The 25,686-nt window shown below is 38.5% G+C and overlaps 1 protein-coding gene across 2 annotated transcripts in view; it reads right to left on the bottom strand.

Annotated features, from left to right (window-relative positions):
• The window catches only part of pigk (phosphatidylinositol glycan anchor biosynthesis, class K), a 59,445-nt gene extending 38,592 nt beyond the window's left edge, over positions 1-20,853 (bottom strand). For both annotated transcript variants that reach the window (XM_041803874.1, XM_041803876.1), the window contains exons 1-9: positions 20,729-20,853; positions 20,472-20,525; positions 20,266-20,357; positions 19,617-19,752; positions 17,996-18,107; positions 16,764-16,860; positions 14,271-14,388; positions 11,852-11,962; positions 8,719-8,891 (exon numbers count right to left, since the gene is read on the bottom strand). In XM_041803874.1, coding sequence (XP_041659808.1) covers positions 8,719-8,891; positions 11,852-11,962; positions 14,271-14,388; positions 16,764-16,860; positions 17,996-18,107; positions 19,617-19,752; positions 20,266-20,357; positions 20,472-20,525; positions 20,729-20,794 — 959 coding nt within the window. In that variant the 5' untranslated portion in view covers positions 20,795-20,853. The remainder of the gene's footprint in view (positions 1-8,718; positions 8,892-11,851; positions 11,963-14,270; positions 14,389-16,763; positions 16,861-17,995; positions 18,108-19,616; positions 19,753-20,265; positions 20,358-20,471; positions 20,526-20,728) is intronic.
• Positions 20,854-25,686: the final 4,833 nt, after the last annotated feature.

The raw sequence follows: 25,686 nt of genomic DNA, 5'->3' as shown, positions 1-25,686 counted from the left end.
TAGATGAACACAAAGTGGCACATAATTGTGAAGTGGAAGGAATATGATACATGGTTTTAAATTTTTTTACAAATGAAAATCTGAAAAGTGGGGTATGCAAAAGTGTTCTGTCCCCTGAAGTCTGACACCCATGAATAAAATCCAGTGCAACCAATTGCCTTTAGAAGTCACCTAATTAGTAAATAGAGTCCAGTCTGTGGACTGTTTTCATATTTCAAGAAGTTAAAACCTGAATATGGAAAGTCTTCCTCTGAATATAAACGGCTGGGGAAAACTGGTATTTCTCAGCATTCAGTAATTGATTAAGTGCTCTCAAGGGTTTTTTAATTACTGTACAAGCTTACTGTTGATTTTTTTTTTAGCAAGAATTCCCTTGCTTGCTGCCAGTCTTTCCCATAATAAAAGCCCAAAGATACACCTGTTATTCTCTTCTGTTTTATGCATTAAGCTATTTTTCAGACTGAATTTCAGCCTCCAAGAACAGAAATTCAATTCAGTGTATAAACTAAAAAAAAGAGAAGGTTTTCAAACCTGGTAATATTCTTTAACACTGATGAGCCACAACATAATGACAACCTGTGCTATCTAATGCCATTCAATACCAAAGCTCTACCACTGACTCTACTATAATGAAGCATTTAAATTTTCAGTTTTTATTGATATGGTCAGAAGGTGGTACTTCTACTCTCTATACTATATATCATTAAAGTCTGAGCGGGTGGTGGTGCACTGGAGTGCATTAAATTGAAAGCTGTTCCTTATATTTTGCCCACTCCATTAAAAGCACAGTATGCAACCGCTCTCCCACCACTGCTCTTTATCGAAACAATAAAAAAGATTCCTGCTCAGTTCTGCCCACCTTCACTGCTTACTTCTTGTTTTGAATAGAGGAGTCTTTCAATAAAAAACTGAACTCCACATTTGTATTTACATAATAAATCATTGTTGTGGCTTACTTTAAATAAATATCAGGTTGGCAGGGACGGATCTGGAAAATTTCTGCTGATGTGTACAGACAATATATCAGCTCTACATGTCGGCAGTATTTATCATACACTGCCTGTCCAAAAAAAAGGTCTCACACTAATATTTTGTTGGACCGCCTCGACCTTTGATTACGGCACACATTCACTGTGGAATCATTTCTATAAGCTTCTGCAATGTCACAACATTTATTTCCATCCAGAGTTGTTTTAATTTTTTGCCAAGATCTTGTATTGATGATGGGAGAGTCACACCGCTGCACAAAGCCTTCCCCAGCACATCCCAAAGATTCTCAATGAGGTTAAGATCTGGACTCAGTGGTGGCCAATCCATATGTGACATGATGTCTCATGCTCCCTGAACCACTCTTTCACAATTTGAGCCCAATGAATCCTGGCATTGCCTGTGCCATCAGGGAAGAAGAAATCCATTGATGGAATAACATGGTTATACAGTATATTCATGTCGTCAGCTGACCTTATTCTTTGGGCACACAACGTTGCTGAACCTACCTGAACAACTGCAGCAACCCCAGATCATTGCACTGTCCCCACAGGCTTGTACGGTAGGCACTAGGCATGATGGGTGCATCACTTCATCTGCCTCTCTTCTTACCCTGATGCACTCATCAATCTGGAAGAGGGTAAATCTAGACTCATCAGACCACATGACCGTCTCCCATTGCTCCAGAGTCCAATCTTTATGCTCCCTAGCAAATTGAAGCTTTTTATTCCAATTAGCCTGACTGATAAGTGGTTTTCTTAAGGCTACACAGCCGTTTAGTCCCAATCCCTTGGGTTCCCTTTACATTGTGCACATGGAAATGCTATTACTTTCACTATTAAACATAGCAGAGAGTTCTACTGTTGTTTTTTTAACGATCTGATTTCACCAAATGTTTAAAGGTAGACTATGCGTTTTTTTTTCCTCTAGGTGTCGTAGGAGAGCAAAGCCTTGAAAATGTAAACAAAGAGGAGTTTCTGACACACCTCCGCCACTTTGAAGCCTCCCATTTAGCCACTTTAGCTTCTGCTGATCCTAAACAACGATCATATACAAGTTTATATGTAACGTTCAAGGCAACCTTTACTGCTAATATCTTTTTTCAGCTGCAGCAAACCATTTCACGAGTTCTTCTTATCCTGGCTGGTTATGTTATAGCATCAATTAGACATGAATACATCAGCTTCAAACAAGATTTGGGTGATTTGAGATAAACAAAATTTGAGACACTACCTTATTTGAGTAGAGCTACCTCCATCTGCAGCCTCCATTTATTAGCAGCAGGCACTATCACACTCAGCTTAAATGTCCAACCATAAGAATAGTGCTGTGTCAATAAATCAACATTGGACAAATGTTGAGACAATGCACACAATGAATGAAAAGATGTAGCCTACTTACGCATCCACAAGAAGCAAAGCCAGTTCTGAGTCATGCGAGAGCTTTTTAGCGTCGCGTGGGGCTCGCCACTGAGGAAAAGCAAGTCCGATATTAACTCTAGTTTTTCCTCTCGCTTTGTCAGAGGGTTTCCTAGACAAATGTCAAGGCTTTTTAGGTGGAGGGTAAAGCCGGTGGCAGGCCTTTGGTCGGCCGCTTTGGACTGGAGTCTGCCATTTACACTCCTCTCAGCTGTTTGGGTGAAACGTTCACCTGCAGCAGCACTGCTGCCCCTGGGGGCGCATCTAGGAGGAGAGGGGCGTGTGCCAGGGGAGAAGGTTACCACCCCAATCCGGTCGGGACAGAGTTATAAACACCCCATATAAACAAAACTACAGGGTATCGAAGTTTTAATTCAGTGTGTTGATACTGTACTCAGAAAAACATTTACATAGCATATGTTTGATTTTTATTACATTTAAGTGTAAAATGTCGGATATTCTACCTTTAAGTGATTGCCGATCATTCAAGACCACATTTCTTCCTCGAAGATGATGGTTCCTCCCTATCCTTCCAGTTTTAAATAATGCACTGGACAGTTCTTAGCCCAATTTTAGTAGTTTCCCCAATCTTCTTAGATGTTTTCTTTGCTTGATGCATGCCAGTAATTTGACCCTTCTGAAAGAGATAACATCTTTTCCACGACCACAGGATGCGTCTTCTGACATGGTTGTTTAAGAAATGAGAAGCTACTCACTGCACATGTTAGGGTTAAATAATCTGTTGTCAGCCAAAACATTATCATCCATGCAGTAAATATCTAATGGGAGGCTCTTACCTATTTGCTTAGTTAAAGCCAGATGGTGACTTTTTTTTTTTTTTTGGATGGGCAGTGTATATTGGCCTTAAGCAAAATGTGCAACTGTACCATCATGCACAGCAGGCTGCCTAGGGTGTCATGCACTTGAGGAGGCCCATTGGGAGTGAAGCCCCAAATGTAAAACAACCACCAGACTGTCTAAATTCCTTCTCCTTTCTCAGCTCTGCTTGACTTACTCTCTTTGCATCAAAGACACTTGTTGTTCTGTATAATAAAAACAAAGGTGTTCATGTAGGTATCAGCTATCAGCAAATTTCCAATATTGTGCAACCTTTGTTTTAGCATCATGGATGAATTTCATAAAGTAGGGGAGAAAAGCTTTGCAATGTGGCCTTACTGATCTGTGGTAAGTATTCTGGGATCACTTGCAGCATTGACAAGAAAGGCCACTCTTAACAGCTTTTCTCTTATTACTAGAAATTTATCAATAAAAAAAAAAAAAAAAATCGTGGTTCATTGTTTAGAAAATACACCTGCACCTGAGGTGCAGTTTTATTGAAATGGCTCTTCAATTAAAGGTATCTAGTGGGCCACAGAGGCAAGTCGAGTTGAACAGTACATCTCTACTCCACTTGGCAATGTCTAGTGGGGCCACACTATTACAGGGGATGAAGGTGGGTGTTTAGGGATGAGTATCAAAATATGGTATCAACACGGTACTGGAACCTAAACATCTGATACCTACTGACCTGAATTACAGCACAGATATCAATATCTCATTTCAATACCCCCTCACACCAATACAACCCCTGCCACCCCAGTGAAAGGAAGGACATACGCTATGGAATTTGTGTGACTTATTCACTTTGTTGAACTTTAATGTAATTAAACTGTTTTGCTGTCTGAAGTAATGTCACTGTTCTGATCATATAAAAAGTATTGATTTTACACCAGTACACCAGAAACAAAAACAAACAATACCCAACTCTAGTGGTGTTACACATTACCGAGGGAGACACAACATGCAGCCTGCGGTGGAGAAAAATCATAGTCAATCATAAATAAACAGCAGAAAACACTGAGATACAGCAACAGAACAGCAGCCTCCAGTAGCAGATCATGATTCCATTTTTTTAGTCATTTATGTAACATCCATCATAAGGGACACCTTCAAATAGAAGCTCATCAGTGTATATGATGTAAGGATAAAGGAAAGACCTTGCAAGAGTATAAACTTGTTTTTATATTCTTAAAGTAACTTTGCCACAGCTAATCAGTCTTTGTGTGACCCTGCTCCTATTATGAGCCATAAGCATCAATTATTAGGACACCAGTAACGCGCCACCTTGAGAAAAATAGTTTTGAGACTCCTCTTAGAACACAAACACTGAATGTAATATTAGATAAGCTCCTTGGAAATAAAACTAGTGGAAATCTTCAGGATACAATCTATCCTTCTTCGCTCATTGCTAAAACGGGTACACATATATGGCAAGAACAGCAAATATTTATGACCCAGCTCCAGTTTATCATTAATTATATGCAGCTCCTACAGTTAACAACGCAGCACAATGTGACCTACAAAATGACGTAACTCATCATTATGCTCTCTAATATCTTTGAACCTTCATTCCTTTAATTCCTTTATTCTTAGAAGTAGACACACGCCGCTGGTAGCATTCTGCATCAGTAAACTTTACTCCATTGAACATCAAATGAATAAAGTGATTGCTGCTTTCTTACATCAGATTTGCAGATAAAATGTCTCTCTCTAGGAGGGAATCAGGCCAGCACTGGTGGTTCTTTGCTGTGCTGCGTTCACTAGACCTCATGTGCTGGCCCTAATCAATAATACAGTAATCATGGAAGTTGTTTGCAATGACTCACTAGCCTGCGGCCAAAACAGCTGATGACTAAAACCAGTGTGGCAATTGCCGCTAATTACTAATTAGCACACGGGTGCATTAGAATGACTTTAATACCTCCCAGTGGTTCAATTACCTCTCAGCTTAATGAAATTAATCGAAGAGGGAGAAGTATCACTGTAAGATTTTTAATTTACATCACATCTGTTTGCAGAGCACAAAATCTATTCCTCTCTTGTAGCTTAATGAGTAAATATATAAAGGAGCTTGTGTATGTTGATGCATTAGCTGTTTCCTGTTTGTAATAGTTATGGAATTAGTGAACCTGGTTCATGTGAGAAGGCACAAACAGAGGATAAGGAGGAAGTTAGGAGCTTGACAGCTCTCTACAGCCATCTAGTGGCCAACTATAGTCATCACAGCATGCCTCAACTAAAGCCATGAAAGCCTGCATTCAGAAACACTTGGATGCTTTTCATCCGGTTCACCACAAAGTGGAGCCAAAGCCAATCCATCAGGAACACTTATCTCACTCAATACTACTTTAATCGAGCTATTGAACTATAGCCTGAGGCCAGACATGGAAAATGTCCAATTATGATCATCACTTTACTGTGAAATGGAGCATTAAAAGGTGGTAGTGACTTTTAACAGCAGTAAATACGATGGTAATGATCTTTATTATTACTTCAGACGTTGATGGCATTTTTCAGCCTTACAATCCAATGAAATCTCTCAATGTAGCAGTGAGGACAGCAGGGTAGTCACAGCAAAATCCAATCATACTGGTTTACCATGACAGAAAGCTAAACCCCCCATTAGGCCAGAAATCAATATCACTAATGAGAAATGGTCAAACAGGAATCGAACTTCCTGTTTAAAAATAAAATGAATTTGGCCTGCAGCACTTCAGTTAACACAAAGACAGGCTGACCTTAATGAAGGATTTTACATCCAGTTTGTGCCTGATCCAGTTCAACAAATACTTCACTATAGTACTGGAAGTTACACCATTTTCCGGATAATTAATCACCTGTATTAGTTTTTACTAATTATAGTAATGTAAGAAAACAAATGCCTTTGGGTTTCCTATACATCCCACAGAAGTGTCCATTGTGTTGCCAATTTTTCAGTGAAGTCTGACATTGTCTACCCCAGCTGATTTCCTTTGGGAAAGAGGGTATTATTTTCCTTGACAAATAATCCACCTGAATGATTCAGGTGGATTATTTGAAATTGTCATGGGATTCAGGCTGAATCCCATGACAATGACTAGAATGTATGGAAAATGAAAGGGCACACCGTCTTTGTGAATAACAATCTAATGTCCAAAGCTGTCAATGACTGAGGGCCAAATAACTAAAAGATGGGTCAACAGCAGTTGCTTTACCCCTGGTGTTACCGGATCAGTGGTCAGAGGTCAGGTAAATCAACATTTTTACAACGTTTCAAAGAAACTATAGGAATGAGTGCTTCTAGGACTCAATAAAAAGTTTGTTTGAGGTTCTCTTTGGAAAAAGGGATTTATAAAGTTTATGAAATACAAGAAGAAATACTCCAAGTCACTCTCTTTAAGCATTAAAATGCCTTTATTTTCACAGCATGGTCATGTGTAGACCTTAAAAACACATTCAGTGCACTTCAGCATCAAGCCTTTCTCTAGGAACTTCCTGAAGAAGGCTTGATGCTGAAAAACATTTTAATGCTTGAAGAGAGTGCCTTGGAGTTATTTTTTATTTTTCTTGTTTTGTTTTTTTTCTTGTTTTTGATCATTTTTACAGTGTTGTTGATCCTTTAAGCCTTTTTAAATGTTAGAATTATAAACTCCCTAATTGCAGTCATATCTGTCATTGTAAAATATTTCCCCAAACAGTTGTTAAAATCAAACATCAAATATTAGAGAAATATTTAGAGAACTGATCATCCAGATTCAGTGATCACTAATATAACCTGGTATTATCTCTTATTATTTACACCTCTGATTGATTACAGTGATGATTTATAACTGCATGTTAATAACAAATCTCAAGCCCCCAACTCATCTTTGTACCCTGTAAGATTGAGTTGCTTGGCCTTAACCGACCACTGACACTAAAGAGAAGAAGACTCTTATCCTTGTTATGAGAGCTTTCTGCTTTAGAAAGCCCTCATAGGCCCTAGAGACGATATTGGGATTTGCCGATATCCAATATGCTGATATCTATAAAACTATTTTAGCCGATACCGATATTTAAATGTAGTTCAGACCTAAGATGTCAGTCCTTTAAAACACACAAGTGAAAGTTCATGGGTGAGCAAATCAACAAATTTCAGTCCCTAAAACGCACATTAAATTGTAAGGAATGATTATGAACAGAGAAAAAGACTTAAGCTAAAGTCTGTTGGTCTAGCCAAAACTTCAATCTACAACGTGGGTGCCAAACCAAACATCTTCCAGGACAATCAGCATCAGTTAAGGAGAACAAGGCGGTAATGATGAGTGGGGTGTAGATGTATTAAAAGCTGTTTGCAATGGCTGGCTCTGTGCGGTGATTACATTGGATGTAGCTTTAGCATAGCTTATATTTTACTAGAACTGGACCACGTTTCTGTATGAAATAAAGAATTTTTTTTAAACAAATGCTTTTCATGATGGAAAAATGTTTTTGCTCTTCTGTTGACCTGCTTCAGCACGGGTTAGCGTTCGTTACAGGTGGGCTTTGCCGGTTCCTGCATGCCTCCCAACCGGCCTTGGCATCACAGAGAATGATCCGCCATTAACAATCTTCAGCAGTAGTAGCCTGTCACCTCAAGAGCAGTGGATGCGCACGTCATTTTGTCTTGTTGCTCTGATTAGCCCGTCATGAATGTGACGGACAGAATGTTCTTCCAACCATCTTCTGAAATTCCTGCCCTTCCCAGAAGCTTTCTATGGGAGCTTTCCCAGATGAATGTGAAATATCCATGCAATAGATAGCAGTCAGGTTGATGCTCCATCTAAAGCGCTGTGGATACCTTGTTGGGGGGAGTAGGCAGAGCTATTCCTCTCCCGTGTCTGGCATTATGTCAGGCATCCTAGATAGTTGCGGCCAGCTATATACTCTGTTTTAACAGAGTCTTGCATTAAGTTAAGTGACTCATTTATCAGTCTGCTTTATATCACTTTTCACTGAAATCTTGTTTTCGTGTTTAGCTTCTGTCTGTAATTTTTTGCACATCGGTGTGTTAATTTCTGTCTTTCATGTACAAGCTGCTCCAAACAAACAGCCACAGAGGGATCAATAACATTGTTTGAGCTGAATTGAGCTGGGCTATTATTAACTTTTCTAAAATGTAAACATTCAGATAAACAAGCTCTTCAGCTTATCTTACCTGCATTTCTACCACAAGAAACTACTAAAAGCATTGACACCCAACCTGGGGTCCAGGACCCCCATGTGAGGGCAAATCAAAGAGTTCAAGGGAGGTGCAAGGCTTTGTCTGCTCTGGGGTTGTCAAAACAATTGTTAGGACTGTTTGTTTGGGATTTTATCACTGAAACAAATGAAGCTGAACAGAATGGACCATATTTTAAGATGAGAGCTGGGGGCCTCCAAGGAAAAAGTTTGAGAACCACTGACTTGCAGTGTAACAACTGTATTGTAAAAGATATTCTTAAAATAAAACATTAAAAACAAAAAATCAGCTTACTTCTGCTCCACCGGCTCGATGGGATCAGTCAGGTTGATGGTTTCCAAAGTGATCTCAACTTTGCGAACACTACCAAAGAAATCCGTGATGAGGACGCTTCCTGGGTCCCTCAGGAAAAGGTCAGTACGGTGGCCTGGAGTGGACACACACTGACTCTTGGGGCATACTTTGAACTGGGAAAGAAGACACAACATAAACAGTGTATAAGGAGTACTGCAATAGACACAGCCTAATAGCCGCTTGACAAAACTAAACAAATATCAAAATATGTAAACACTGAAATGTCTGTTTATGGTGCTGTCAACAACTTAAGTTTGAAGAATCAATTCAAGGTCAGAACAGAGGGGTTTTATGCTCAGAGCATGTTAGGGACTTTGTGAGTCCTCTTTTCCATAGCAGAGATAGCTAGCAGCAGCAAACTCAGCAGCATCCAGCATGGCCACAGCTCCAGGGGGAGGTGTTAAAATGTGTCAGTGTGTGGAGAAGATTAGAGGCATGGAGTCTGACATTTTGTGCATGTCATTATCAATTACAAGCCTGTTTTATGCCTGGTGTTGCCACTTTAAATGTGTGATTCATCAGTGTCTTGTCCGACTTCCCTCTCCATTTAAAAGGAAACAAAATCATTAAACTGAGGCAAAATCTTGGTCAGTTGACCAGGACTTCAGAAACCACGTGACTGGTGGAGGATTTTGTTGAAAGTTGGAGGCAATTTCTGTTGTATCAAAGGGCAAACGTTTGCAGCAGGATACTAAAAAGAATAACTTGAGAGGCTTGTCTGGGAATCCATGGTATCGATCCTTAATTCCACAAAATAGCAGCTGAACAAAGAGTGCATCTACAGAAAAAAGGAAAATTGGAACTCAGTATGAGCTCAATCAATGTGCTCTGACTTAAGCTCATCATTCTTTCCAAAGTGAGGATTGGAGGTGTTTTTGATTGTAGCTCCAGTAGGGGCAGAGTGGGTGGTGGGGATAAGGAGTGATCCCTGAGGCCTGTAGATCTCTGCTGGAGTATAAAAGATGAAAAGGGAGGTGCTGCAGAGACTGGAGCCATGGCCCGGAGCAGCATGAACTCACTATCATCACCATCATGTGTCAAAGGCCAACCGCCTAAACACAGAACCAGGTATTCTGCTTCATGTGCAAAGTCCTGTGAGTCTCTGTGACTTTCATGTGGATCCTTCAGGACCAGACACTTTAGAACGGGAGGCAGAGAATGAGGGCAGCTCGGGACAGATACTATCTCCCTCTATTGTAGACACCAAACCCCAAGTGAAGTCAGAGAAACTGAGTAGTTCTGCCACAAATCCAATGCTCCTTCCCATATGACTAACTCAAGTACTCTTGGGATGCTTAAAAAGGTGGAATAAAGTATTTAAAAAACATATCAAAACTAATTCCTGTTCAAAGACAAGGCTGAGCTTTTAAACTTATCAGGTCCTACTGATCCCAAACAAGTGTGAGACTTAAGATGCCTTCGAGACAAAACCTCAGGTCTCAGGAGGATAATCTGCATTTTTTTAAACACAATAGTGTCAATAAATACCTGAGTGATGTAGTATCAGGCATATGTACACTCTGGATGCAAATAGAGACAGAAACTACAGCTTTAGCTTTACCTTAAAATCATTTAGACCAGATGACAGACCACATTCAGATGTATAAACCTTAAAGACTAGATGAGATGCTGGCGTGCTTCTGCCTTAAGCCCTGATGTTATCTGAACTATCTCAGTGTTTTAAAGATACATGAGCAGTGAACTGCAACATGATTTTCTAAAAGACACTCTGGAAAGCGGGTGGGATAAAAATGGGCTTATCTTCTTTTGCCTTCACACAGAAGAGCTGATGGAAGAAGAGTTTTTAAAGTTGAACAGTGACAAAGACAACCTGAGTGAGGGGAGAGCCATGGCAGACAGCAGTATTTCAGACCACTGGCTCCCAACACAGGGTCTAGAGGCCCCCTTGGGGGGGGGGGTTTGCAAGGAGGTTTGCACATATAAACTAAATTTATGGTAAAACACAATTAGCAAAAAAATGTCTTTTAATATAAAAAACAAATGAAGGCCTATTTTCTTAGGGTTTTATCAAGGAAAAATGAATCTTGGGGAGGGGAAGACTCAGCTTTATTAGCTATATGGGGGTTTGCTCCAAGGAAAAAGGCTGGGAGCAACTATTTCAGACAATGAGAACAACATGTTGACAACAACCCAGAATATAGTGTGACTTTGGGTCTGCTAGTTAAGGCTCAGAGGATGAGGGAAATGTTTTACTCTTTAAAGCAAATTGTTTCATATTTGATGCACAACTTTCTAAGACCTCTGTCTAATGATCTATAATTTCCTTAAAGAACTTTTGTATATAATCAGATAAATGATAAAAATGCCAAGTGGATCATCAGTTGCAAAAAAATGCCTAATGTATCAAATGTGATACAAAAAATATAAATGTGAAATTTTATAGCAATTTTTCTTTTTCTTGGATTTCAGTCGAAGGTTGAATAAACATCTCACTGCCAAAAAATGGGAATTTTCTAGCTGTTATTTGAGGTATCAGGTTCTAAAGGGTTAAATATCAGGAGGATTTTGATGATTTATAAAAATGTCTTTTCCAGAAACCCTCAGATTTTTTTAGGTTGTTTTCAAACAACACTTGGGCTAACAGAGTGTTAATCTAGGTGGCCCTAGGTCTACATGGGTTAAGGAACTAATGAAAAAAAAACATGTTTTTTTTTTCTTAAAGACACTGGAAACTTGTAAAGACATTTTAATGTATAACCAATTTCTGCTAGATTGTGTGTGTGCAAATTTAGAGGAGGTGGAGAGTGCACAGAGACTAACATAGCACTCATCAGTGTATTTCAGAAACTGTAAGTGTAATGTTGAATAAATCAGTCTATCAGTCTGTTATCAAACATGAAATACAAACATGTGAATGTGAATATGTTGTTTTTTGGGTTGGTTGTTCACGGATTTTTGAAAAAGTCCCACTAGGCTCTCTTAAGCCTTTTATTGGCAAACTTTAAAACTACTCAAGTTTTGAAAACAAATCAGCAGCTGTGTTTTGACACTGAAGTACTCTTTAATGCTGGGTAAAATTTAATCCCAGGGACACAAGGACACACATCCTCACCAGGTCATTCATGTTGGCTTTGCTTGCAGGGTGGATGTCCTCCAGAAACTCCAGCAGGTAGAAGGTGTAACGATCCATCAGATGGACTCCTATGGCCAAATCTGGCTGGTGCTAGAGGAGGACAGGAGAGAAAAACCATGATAACTCAATACAAGATGGCAATTTATTAGAAGCTGTGTTTTGGTGGCTTTTAGCTAGCTTTTCGTACATTTTTCAGATGTGGCAAAAATAAAAGGTAAATTGGACAAACAAAGATAAAGATATGCTTGTTAAAATCTAGTTCACTGCTCTCTTTCAAGTGTCTGGTAAAAGAGATGAATGCATAAGCAAGTGATCATTTTCAGACAAAAACTGAAGGTTTTAGACAACATCAAAAGCTTCTTTCTAGCCTAAAAATGACCCAGCCTACCGTAGACCCAACATTTGGAAGAGCTTTTGAAATGAGCCTTTACTACACTGTCAGTTGTAGCCTGTTAAATGGACATAATCAATCTGTAGTGAATTTTCACTTTGTACTACAATTCAACATTTCTATAGTTGTTGTATTAAAGCAATATCACTGTCATGGTAGAGATGTAGTGAACACAGTACTGGCACTGCTGTGATTATCTGTGGTACTCTGTACTGCTGTATTTTAGTAAATTGTGTGATATTGCTTGAATATTGTAGCCTTTCTTGTGTAACCCTGACTGTGTGTTGCATAAGTCTGCACAAGCTAGAATCCAAAGTAGAGCTGGCTGAATATACACAGACTTTTGTCTGGTATGCAGGAACTTCAAAATATCATGAGGGAAATTTCTACTGCAAAGTGAACTGTGCTGTATGATAATAGACTAATTGTAATTTGCTATCAAACCACAGTTAGCTTAACCCAACTGCACATGAAAACATACAAAGATTATGGCTCATTTGGGTCAATTAAATGGACTACTTTCCTTGTCCCAATATACAAACTGCACTTTATTTTGGTACAAAGGTAATGCACAGTATCCTGAAATGTTCAGTGCTTCACAAAGATAACCAGAGTAAATACATAATGCAGTTTTAAAATGATGTTTTCATTTATTAAGGGAAAAAAGCCATACAAACCTACCTGGTCCTTTGTAAAACAAAAAAATAATAATAATAATGAAAATTTAAAAAAAAAAACAACCAAAAAAAAAAGCAATTGCCCCCTAAACCTGATAACTGGTTGTGCCACCTTATCTGCAACAACTGCAAAGAAGCTTTAGTGACAACTGTCAATGATTCTTTCACATCACTGTGGAGGAATTTTGGCCCACTCTTCTTTGCAGGATTGTTTCAATTCAGCCACAGTGGAGGATTTTCAGACGTTTAAGGTCAGTCCACATGACTGTTGGTATGATGTTCATTTTATGTAACGTTTAGATCTATGGCAGATGTAACGGGACACACACCTTCCAGAAAGTTCCTCATTTGCCTCCTCAGTCCACAGAATATTTTCCTAAAAGTCCTGGGGATCATCAAGATGTGTTTGGTCAAATGAGAGATGAGCCTTTGTGTTATTTTTGGTCAACAGTGGTTTTAGCCTTGGAACTCTCCCATGGGTGCCATTTTTTCTCTTTTTTATTGTTGAATCATTAACTCTGACCTTAACTGAGTCAAATGAGGCCCGCAGGTCTTTAAATGATGTTTTGGGTTCTATTGTGACCTCCTGGATGAGTTGCTGACGTGCTCTTGCAGTCCCAAAGCCTAAGTAATGGCGTTTTTACCCTTTCCAGACTGATAGATGTCGATAACTTTGTTTCTAATCTGTTCTTGAAGTTCTGTCGATCACAACATGTGTTGCTTTTCGAGATCTTTAAGCCTATTTTACTTTGTCAGACTGGTTCTGTCTAAGTGATTTCTTGATTCAACAGGTCTGGCAGTAATCAGGCCTGGGTGTGGCTAGTGAAATAGAAGTCCGCTTTCAGGAAAGTGGTTAATCCGAGTTAAGTCATAATTTACAAGAAAACCAATTACTTCTTAATATAGGGCCCGGATAGGTTTGGATGGATTTTACAACTTAATAAATGAAATCATCTTTTATAAACTGCATTTTGCTATGACTTTGGTTATCTTTGTCTCATATTAAAATCTGCTTGTTGATCTGAACAATTTAAGAGCAACAAACATGCAAAAAATAAGAAATCAGGTAGAGGGCAAACACTTTTTCACAGTACTGTATATATACAACAGTAAATCAATCTTAAATTATCTTGTTGTTTTACTCCGACTTCAAGATATTTAATTTAGTACAAAATCAGTAGGACTGATATGTTCATATGTCCAGTTTTAATTTCAGACATACATGTTAACTCAATTTATTTAACTGTGCTTTAATGTAATGAGTGATTATTAAAACTGGACACTGGGTGATTTTTTCATCTTTTTCTTTTAAAGCCAAAAAACAACTCACCGACAGGGAGTCCTCTCCAACTTGACTGCTGGCCAGAGCCATGAGGTTTGGAGAGTAGAACCTCTCGTACATGGAGGCTCCCTGACAGGTATCAATGATGAAGAGCAGCTCGTTGTATCTAAAGAAAAAACAATGGATCACACACGAAGCATCAAATACATTCTCTGAAAGGAGACACAGCTGGCATATCGCTCATCCATTTGTGCCAATAAAATCTGGTATCAAACAACCCTCCTAACCATCTCTCATACTGCAGTTGCCATGGTGACTAAGAAAAACCAAAAGCTCCATTCAGTCCCCATAAGACACCCACACTCACACAACTCCTTCCTCCCATTCTCTCTCGATTAAAATACAAATTCTACTTTAACCCCCCCCTTCAGCCCACCACAATGAGCATTTCTATCAGCTGTCTGGTCTGAGTGCTTTGGGGATGATGAAGGAAAGTGGCCAAGTCTCTATGGTGACTGTAATTTGGCAGATCAAGACTGAAATTATCACATCAGCATCAAAGCTGGCGTCACTAAGCCCATTTATCCAGCAGCCTGCGGTAACTGACTGTAACCCAGACACTCTCCATTGATATGTTAGGAGGACAAAAGAGGAGCTGATGGCACAGAGCCGCTTTTACTCATTTTGTGTCTCGCAATTCAACATCCAAACAAAGCAGCACCTAAAAAAAGGAACCGATTCTATTGATAAAAAAAGATGAGAGATTGTGTTTATTACACCGCTTCCCTTGCTGGCATGGCATTGTGTTTTCCTGCTGTAGTTTATCAAGTCAGACATCTTTCAACACAAGGCAGGCAGGCTTAACACTAAAGACTCTGGAATAATGATCTTAGTAGCGGTGTTAAATTAAAGCTCATATGAAAAACTTTGGTTTATTGTCACTTAATGTGCCTTCTGTAGACAAAGCAGTACCTCCTACCTCTGCTGATCCTCTTCTGTACATTTGCTGTTCACTGTTCTTTGCTTTCCATCTTTGTTCTTACTTTTCTAAATTTCAGTTTCACTGAAAATTCCCAAGAGCACAGTGGCCTCTATAATTGTCAAATGGATGAAGTTTGGCATTACCTTCAAAGAGCCAGTCATCCGACCAAACTGAGCAATTAGATGAGAAGGTAAAGCTAACCAGGAACTTGATGGTCACTCTGACTGAGCTCCAGAGATCCTGCATGGAGCTGGGACAAAATTCCTGAAGGACAACCATCACTGCAGCCTCCACTGATCTGGGTTTAGTGGCAGAGTGGCTAGATTGAAGCCTCTGCTCAGTGCAAAATACACAAAGCCCACTTGGAGTTTGTAAAATGATCCACGGAAAGCCAAGCAGGCTTTCATGTGTTTTGCACTTCCATGCAGCCATTCAGTAACAAGCCCAGATCGGTGAAGGGCTGCAGTCATGTTCTTCAGTTACTGTCCTTCTGAAACTTTGTCCCTTCTCCACATAGGTTCACACAGGTTCCTCTGACCTCATGGCTTGGGTTTTGCTCTGGTATGCGTTGTCAGCTGGGAGGCCTTCTATAGACAGGTGTGTTCCTTTCCACACCATGTCCAATCAATTTAGTTCTTCACAGGTGCCCTCCAGTTAATTTGCAGAAACATCTCAGCAATGATCGGGAGAAATGGGAGGAACCTTAACTAAATTTCAAGCGTTTTAGCAAAGGGTTTGTCTTATGTCAATGTGATATTTCAGGTTTTAAATTCTAAGAAATTTGCAAAAATTTCTAAAATTTTGTTTTCACTGTCATGATAGGATACTGAGTTTAGATGAATGAGAATAAAAACAAACTTTTCTCGACCGAAGAATCAGGCTGCCACGAGACAAAATTGAAAAAAATGAAGGGGTTTAAATACTTTCTGAATGCACTGCAAGGAAGTGTTTATTTCTACTTGAAGCTGTCGCTGTGTTGCTGCTCAGTTGAGAGTCCAATTATTACACTTAACACTGAACTCCCCACTACTTAATGTAGTGGCCCTTCTAACAGTAGTATTAAAATATTGCTATACAGGGGAAAAAAAATTGCCAACCTGGCAGGTGCACAGCTACACCGTAAGTATGGTCCACAGCAAAACTTTCACCATCTAAGGTAACAAGATACATATCTTTGGCTCATTATGCTCCTGAAACTTCAGCAACCAAAGAAGAGGAAATTGAAGAAGACAGTGCAGCCCTTCCCAATGAGAAGAGTTTTCGATGTCTGCTCCATCAGTAGTTACATTTGAATTCACTGTCACTGCTTAAAAGACCAAAAAAAAGCAGCATTAAGATGTCATCTCTTCCAGACTAGTGCCTCCAGAAAGTATTCTTATTTATTAAGTGATAAGTTTTAAACCACGTAATGTTTCTTGACAGGCTGCTCTGCTAATTGGCCCTGAGGGAGAAGGAAAACCAAGTAAAGCAGACTTGCTTTAGGAAAACAAAATGCTTGTATTTTTGTCCAAATTACCCCTTTTTATCTCATTGTTATGACATTTTTCTAGGCTTTTTACCTTCTTTTCTGCCACATCTGCTCAAAAGCATCAGCCAGCTCCACATTACTGATCTCCTCAGAGTCCTGGAACTTCAGAAATCCATTCCCTCCATGGCCTGTTAAACAAACACATATAACTTATCAATAATTTATGCATCTGTGATTCATAATGCATAGTGAGATACAATATGCAAAAAAAAAGAAAGAAAATGAAAGCCTGGCAAATTATGAAGAAGGAAATCTGAAGTCTGCAACAGAAGTGAGTTTTGTGTCCACATAAAGATGCAAAAGCATACTGGAAAGGTTTATGATAGCCATTTCTTTTGATTATATATCTTTAGACTACATCCATAGAATGGAAAAACATGTCTTTAAAATCAAGGACAGTGCTCATCATTAAGACAAGGCTTATAATCACTCCTCACTCCCATCATTAGGGCCCGAGCACCGACCTAGGGTCGGCAAGGACCCTATTGAAACTGTAAAGATTATTATAAATATTGATTTTCTGTTTTGACATTAAACCTCTCTAAGGCTAAGACCCGTGTTTCTTACAATAGCTGCCATATACACTGACAGACCGCTTTATTAGGTATACATGTTCAACTGCTTTTTAATGTAAATATCCAATAAGCCAATTATGTGGCAGCAACCAACAGATTTAAGCTTGTAGATATATTCCCCAAGGTTTAAACTGAGCATCGTAATGAGGAAGAAAGAAGATTTCAGTGATTTTAAACATTGTGGGTTGATAATCTTGCTGTTAATACCAAATTATGGCTCTACCACATGAATTTTGCTCCATGTATATGTGCCTAAATACACCGTTTTCTGCCATGTGATTGGCTGACAAGGTATTTGTATTATTGAGCAGCTTAAAATGCATACCTAATGAAGTGGTTGGTTATGTATATTAACTATTACGAAGGTTAATGCCAAAATGAAATCAATGTGGGATGCATCAAGAGCTAAAAACCTTCAAGAAACATTTGTCTCTGTTGCTGCTCTTGCTGTGTTTTTTTCTCAGTTTTCCAACACATATTACAGAGAAAAACAATCTTCATTTCACCTTTAATTGTGGTTGATTAAAAGGAACTATGTCAGTAAAAAAAGCAGAAATGTGGGTACTTAAAGAACTGCACACACAAAATAAATTAGCAATACTTTATGAAATATCTACCGGTACTTAAAATCATCCACTGATCTAATAAGACTGATATTGGAGTATTTCAGGTATGATTTGTTGAGTACCTGTCAGGTATATGAGGATGTTGCTCCGGTCATCAGAGAGAAGTCGTTTGGAGCGTGGAGTGCTGGGAGGAAGTCTTCCAGTCAAAACACGAAGGAAGTTCTCCACTGTCACCTGAAATGAGGACAGAAAGCGCGACAGCAATGATCTTCATTACCTAAAATAATACACTGGAGATCGCAGGTTATAATTATGCAATGAATACTTTCAAAGTAAATGCTCAAAGACAGAGAGTGTTAAATAATGAGTTAAAAACACTATGTAAAAAAAGAAGACAGTTCCACTGGTAAAAACTTTTACCAATCATTACACTGACACATTTCATGAATTAAACATATTATCTGCATCTGCGGGACATATCAAAGCATTTTTTCATGGTGTCACTTATGTGTTCATCTATTTATCACTAATATTGGTTTCAAGAAATAAGAAGGAGTCTGGACAAACACATTTCACTGCACTTACTGTATATTGTGCTTTCAATCTTTGACTTAAAGACTCAACATCTTTTTGATGGAGCGGCTTACATTCTGAGGGCATAAAAGCTAGTAGCTGTAATTTTTTTTATTTACTTTTTTCTTTCTTTACTTTGTATCACATTGATTTGGTCAGTCAATTGTTATTTTTTACTGACCAGAACACAAAGAAAAGTTAATTATGAAAATAGTGGTCAAGAGAAGTTATGACACTGGTTCTGTGTCCGAAATCATTCCGTTTACTATATAGTGAACACGCCATTTTGTAGTGGTGTCCGAATTCTGAGTGAGCATTGTTATTCACTATATAGTGCACTCATTCTATCCCACAATGCATTGTGAAAAGTAGTGAACAACCGATGGTCACTAGCCCAGCAATATTTACCATAATGCCTGCATTAGCACAGGCTGTCTTAGTGTTTACAGCACTAAATGTCTCAGTTGCCATCAGTGACCTAAATTCCTTTTACTCCCTGTAAAAAAAAAAAAAAATCCCCATAGTTTTGGTCACTAGACTTAGTGCTTTGTCTCAATATGACCCCATGGTTTACACAGCCTTATGCAGCCATTAGCTTGTATATCTTTTTAAATGAAACACTGTGGCTGTTGAGCATCATCAACAGTTTCTTCAACATATACAAATCATCAACACATACAATAATGCCCCAATTACCTGTCAGGATCTGTGCGATACTGTTCTTTATAATTCAATCTATCTATAATCTATCTGACCAATGCAGGAAAATCTTAACTTTAAGAGTCAACTCTACAGTATAGTATCTGTAGTAGCTTCTGTATTTATCTTTCTATTTGTCCCCTACACAACAGAAGTTATCAAAGCAAATCACATTTTTTTCTGGTTTATGGTTCTGCGCCTCTCCTGAAGTCCTGTGGTGCCACCCAGGGGAGGCCTGTCTCACACTCAGAAAACCGCTGGTTTAAACTGTAGCAGACCTTCTTTAAAGATACTGGCATAAAGAAATTTGACTTCAGAAATCTAAAGACGAATAGGAAATGCACCTCCAAGTAGGATAGTTATGGTATTTCTTTCCTTAATTAACCCAAATTCTCTCCAAACCTCTTGACTTGTGTTGAAAAACATCTCTACTGAGCTTGGCAAGAGTGCCTGGCTGCAAGTGTAACCAACCTCATATCCTCTGTAGTCCACCTCCACATCGTCACCGTACACATTCAACTCCATGTTTTTGTGGCTGAATACTGTGGCGGGTTTGGGGTTTCTATGGTTACAAGCCATATCATCAGCCAGCATGAGAACAATGTGGCTGTAAAAGAAGAAAACACAGAAAATTTAAAATTGTTAAATCAGAACAAAAGTGAATGAAAAAATAATGACAAAAACGTACAATGTTATGTAAAGATTTACATACTGTCTTGTTAAATTTTAGCCAGATTACAGAGTTGTTTAAGCTTATAGCTTTCATATTTTATGGCAGGACAAAATTTTATTAAAAAACATATTTTTTTACTCTTTACTTCAGGGCTTTTACATTGTTATTTAAGAGACAAGACAGTGGATGGCGTTTGAAACTAGGCTGAGAGAGAGAGGAATAGCATGTGGGAAAAGAGCCAAAGCCAAAGAGTCTAACCCGAGACACCCACTTTGAGGACAACAGAGTCTGTGCATGGATATAATAAGTGTCCCACAACTTGTAATTTCACATATGTTAATATTAGCCTATAATATTAACATATTATAAGATGTCTAAATTCAAAGCAAGATCAAGCCCTGGATGACACTGTGAAGAAGATATAAGGTTGGTAGGTTGAACACTCACCTGTCAGGTATGCCCAGCCTTTTAACACTCCTGTAGACTGAGAGAGTATTTGCCACATGACGGTAGTTGAACCAGAATCTGGATGTACACACCTATATATAAGACATATTAGAAAAAAATATGTGAAAAGCCAGTTTATTGGACAACACTTGCAGAAATCATAAACACATAAATAATCCCAGCGTCTGACATGAAAGAATACTCACCAGAACAGCCCAGTTATTAGTGTGTCCACTGCTGAAGAACTGTGCTGTACGATGCTGTGAAAGGGGTAGAGAAAAATGTACAAATGTGTGATTGCCTTCATGTAGTTTTGCACATACTAGCTAACAGACTTAACACCAAAACAGCTAGCATGACAGCACAGGGAGCTAATATGAAAAAGGCAGTTTACGTGCTACCGAACCCAAAACAAACAATTTATCAATATCTTTATGGCTGTTCACGGTAAAAACTCACTCACCTCGACGTTACTGCTTTCCGTTAATAAGAATGTGGACACGAAACTCAATAAAGCGAGTATTTTCATGGTGCAGCACTGTTAGCTTTTGCTACAAGGAAGTAAACCGGTGGCTCCGCCTAAGACGCACCGGCGACAGGAAACACTTCAAAATAAAAGCCTAAACAATTAAAACGGGTGGTTAAACGGAAACTCTTCATTTTATAACAGGAAAATCTGGCACGTAAAAGTCTATATAAACCACCGGGTCGTAATAGAAAATAGTTTTAAAATAGAAAATTATGTGCTCCGCTTTGCATGTAACGTCCTACTGGAATCGTTTTGTGACATTAAATTGTTTGGAAAAAAAGTCTGAACGATTCCACATAAATACCTCATCGCTAACAAGGTGAAGGAAATGTCCCTTAAAGTTAGACATAAGTATTATTTTGTTAATCACTGTCCACACAACATGAAACTGTGGAAGAACTTCTGTAGTTGTCACTGATTCTGTTTTCAGAGACGTAATTGTAATTGAGAGAATATGCTGTATGTTGTTTTTACAGACAAATAAATTGGGGGGAAAAATCTTTTCTTTCAAAAAATCTTTTACTCATTTTGGCTAAATTCGTTATCCATAACTCGAATACTGAAACAAAAAAAACATCTTTACTTTTTTTTTTAATCTTAAAAGGTTGAACAATAGACAACTCTGACAACAAAAGACAATGAAACCCTTAATAAAATTAAATTAAATTAAATTAAATTAAATTAAAACGATAATAATAATTTCATATGTGTAGTACTATTAAAAACAGATGTTTACAACGTGCTTCAACAATAGGGAGAATTACAGATAAGATAAAACATAACACAGCATGATTTAAGTTTATGAGCTGTTCATGGAAAACAATGTAACATGTTTTCCTTTTTCCCCCATCTTTAGTGCCGCATTATGTTTGGTTATATGTGTTTTTCATGTGGGGAGGATTTTCATGTAAGCATCAAAGAATTTGTGGCACACAGCAGACTCTCAGTTGAGATGTGACTGTGTATGAGCTTATACGCATATGAGAGAGGAATAAAGGGAAAGACATCAAAATGTTTGATTGAAATGCATTTTTAAGCTTTTATGGTGAGGGCTTTTGTAATGACAGGTAACATGGATATTAAAGGCAGCATGTCAAATGTTATGTCACAGCTTAAGAACTACAAGTGTCTGGTTGCACCAAGGTAAGAAAAAAATCCCCCATGCGAGTCATGTGTTTAACATACAACAACAAAACAAGCACACAGTCTGGTAGAAAAGCAGCATTAGAATATTTTTGACTCTGCAGGGCACCATACAGGTCAAACAAGCACTGGAACTTCTCCAGACATCTCCTTCCTCGGCTGCTTACCTGCAGATACAGCTCTGCATAGAATCAGTCTTAGCGATACCCTCTCTCAACTGCATCACATTAGAAAATGGAAAACCAAGCATAATGCTCCAGTAGTTGCAAGAAACTCATCATTATTCCATTTTCAGTCCATAAATTAGCATTTACTGTCCTCTGCAGTTACTGGGTCTTGCTCATTCGTGACATTTTAGTTCTAGCACTGATGTCACTGAACTAATCTAATGTTGTTGTGTGATATAACCAACAAGAGACTCAAAGTGCAGATGTCAACAGGATTAGTGGCTATGGGACAGAGCAGGGAATCAAACTGGACTTACTTGTGTAGCCTAAAAAAGCTGATCATGTGATCAGAGGAACTTTTGACCTTTTTGTTTCCATCCATATCCCAAAATAAAGACAGGCCTCACATTGTTATGCAAGTTAGTGGGGAGTCTCAGCCAAACAAAGCTATAAATGGCTAGTCAGAATGGTTTCAGAGTGTGAGTTTACATAAATGTAGGGCATAAATGCATGATGTTGTTGTGGCTAAGTCACTTAAACATCAGTTATACATTAAAATATTTGACTTATTATTCATTTTCATTCTTTGGTCTTAGAAAGAGAAGGTTAAAAATGGAATAATAATACAGTGAGGAAGGTCTCCAGCTATAGCTGAAAAAAGTAAGTGAACCTTATGATAAGATAAGGCTGTCCTCAAATATGTTTCCAATGATGTGTTCTTGGAAGTTATGAAAGCACGATTGTGTCCCCTAAATATTGTAACTTTACAGTGAGTCAGATGCAACTCATAAATCTCTATTACTATATAATTTATTGTTTGATTTCCTACTGGAATATAGTTTGGACAAACACTTTTAAAACCAGTCTCTGTATTATTTATTACAAAAGAAAGGATCAAATTTGTCCCTTTCTCCAGCTGATATGCCCTCCCTGCCTCATTACTTTAAAGCCTTATTTAACATCAATACATATCAAATAAGCACTTTTGAGTTCCACGGTTATTTTCTTTGTCAAACTTGACAATATTTTATAATAACTATACACTTTTAGCATTAATAAAACACAATCAAGCATGGGCAAATACTCAGCTTATCATCTGTAAAGCATTATCATGGCTTGTATGCCACTTTTAATTCAGCTATAAATAGTTTATTGATACATTAGTAAAGCATCAATAACCCTGACCTTTACCCTTACCCTAATTTACCACTTTACCAACGCTTTATGAATGCATCACTAATCAATTTTCAGCTGGGTTTATAACTTATTACTGCTCAATTATTTTTAAATAGGGTATAGTTATTATAAAATACTTCCAAAAATGTTTTAAAAGTTTTATTATGATAGAGCCTATGTTATTAGAGGTAATGGTTGTCAACACAGGTAATACAGGCAACTGTTTGGGGCCCCAGGCCAGCAGAGGGCTCCTGAGAACTTCCAAACTTCAAAACAACAGTGGCTAAAAATGTGCAAATATTGCAATGACAGTAGGAAACCTCCCTGATGGGGCCCCATCTGACAGCTCTCATTACACTGCTAAGAGTTACAATAATATTCCTGTGATAACTGAAGTTCATCATTATTATCACGCCTCTCCCCCTTTTGGGCCCCTTAGCATGCTAAAAAAACAAAGAAAATTGGCACACACATGCGTGGTCTGGAAAATGCACAGTTGACGTAAATTTCACAAATGGCCTTCAGGAATTGTGTCAATAGTACCACCTTTTGAGCAAACAGCCCCTAAAGTGATTTCAGCTAGAGTTATGAAATTTGGTATGCAGATTCAGGTAAGGGAGATCCACAAAAACGTCTCTTAGAGCAAAACCCTAACTCCAACAGGAAGTCCACCATTTTTAATTAATTTTAAAAAATGTGTGTTGTGGGCCTGTTCCAGGGGTCATAGTTGATCTTACTAGTTTATATTTATGTTCTGAAATCGAAAAGCAACCCAGAGGCAGGCATGAATGCTAGCTTCAATCAGTGTGCCCCACTGTCCTCTTTGCAGTGTCATGTGTTCTGCTGGCTCAGGGAAAAGCTGTTTTTTTATGTTTTTGTGGTGGCAGCTTGAGTCATGCAAGGGTGGAGCATCACAAGCATTGTAACTACTTGAAGCTTGCATGTAGAGCCCGGGTCTGTTGAAGGTGGGGATGTTGTGATGGTCCTGTGATTGAGTAGGTAAGGTAAATAATGTCAATTATTTGGCATGGTGGGAATGAGAGCTAGTGTGAAGGGGGGTGGCTCTGGGATGCCTTCTGGACGTTCTAACTAAACAAACCACTGGCAAAATGGGTTTCCTAAGTAATAACCCTGCTTAAGTGCTGGCATTTTGCTACCCATCTGTCTGCACAGTTGACTTGTGAGGGCCTATATTAACAAGAGGGTCTGGCTGCAGACCTCTATGGTGGGGCAACCTCAACCTTGGGGCAGGAAGTGATGCACATTACCAGAGCCAGAACCAGAATGATGCATTAAAAGACGTATACTTTCTGCTTGCTATCAGAGGTTACGGTAAATTTCTATTTTTCAAAAAATCTGAATTTTATGAATAAAAAAAGAAAATTTACTGAGGAAGATCAATTTTAATTTAACACACCACAAACTAAGGAAAACCCCAAGAGGGCTAGGGTTATGCACCTAAACCCTAAAGGTTAGGATTAGGTAAGGGGGATGGGGATAAAATAAAAAATAACACACAACAAACTAAGGATACCCTAACAGTAGACAATAGATAAAATGTCACTTCAACGCCCACAGTCGAGGTTGCCCCATTGTAGAGGTCTGCAACAGATGAGCCCAAAATGCCACACCACTGAGGTCTGCAGTCTGCAAATGCTTACATTTCATGAATTGCCATTGCAAATTTAATGCTTTGAATGCTAAAATATAAAATCAAGATGTATGCAAACATTTCTGTTAAACTTTGTAAAAATCTGGTGGGGCACTTCCTCTTGTTAACCTGTCTTAGGGATGCTCCAGCACCATAAAAAGGGTCTATAAAGGCTCATGCCATGTGTGTATTTTGTATGTACTTTCCCACCTCTGATTGATTTAACTTTTTTTTTTTTACAAGTAAAGCACTTGAATATGGATGAAAAACTACAATATGTCAAAATTTAAATGTCCTCACCACCACCCAAAAGCTTCTTTTTTAAAATCACTGTAATGACTTTAAAAGCTGTACTGAAAGTCGATGGTCAAGAGATGCCAGGGTTATGTTTTAATTTAATTATTAAGATTTAATTTATGCCGAGAGGGTGATCTTAAAAAGGACAAAAATACACAGCGTGGCCACTAGCTGTTAAGACCTCAGAAAAGCCTTGCGTAATGATGTTGTATTCAAGGGTCAAATGACCTACATATGCGTAAATGCGCTATAACTCAAATTAACCTTACAAGCACCTACGGAGCATTAGAACAGATAAACTGCTGCAGGCCTGTGCGTTATCAAAGATTACATCAATGACCACAGGCTGCCTGTAAACCAGTGAAAAACGTGGAGCAGAGGCGGTTCGTGCGTCTTTTGGCACATCAGCGCTCCCTCCGATGTGCCAACATCGCCACACACACAGACACTAACACACA

The sequence above is a fragment of the Cheilinus undulatus genome, linkage group 13 (genome assembly GCF_018320785.1).
Source record: "Cheilinus undulatus linkage group 13, ASM1832078v1, whole genome shotgun sequence".
Lineage (NCBI taxonomy): Eukaryota > Metazoa > Chordata > Actinopteri > Labriformes > Labridae > Cheilinus > Cheilinus undulatus.
This window is presented reverse-complemented; position numbering and strand designations above follow the sequence as displayed.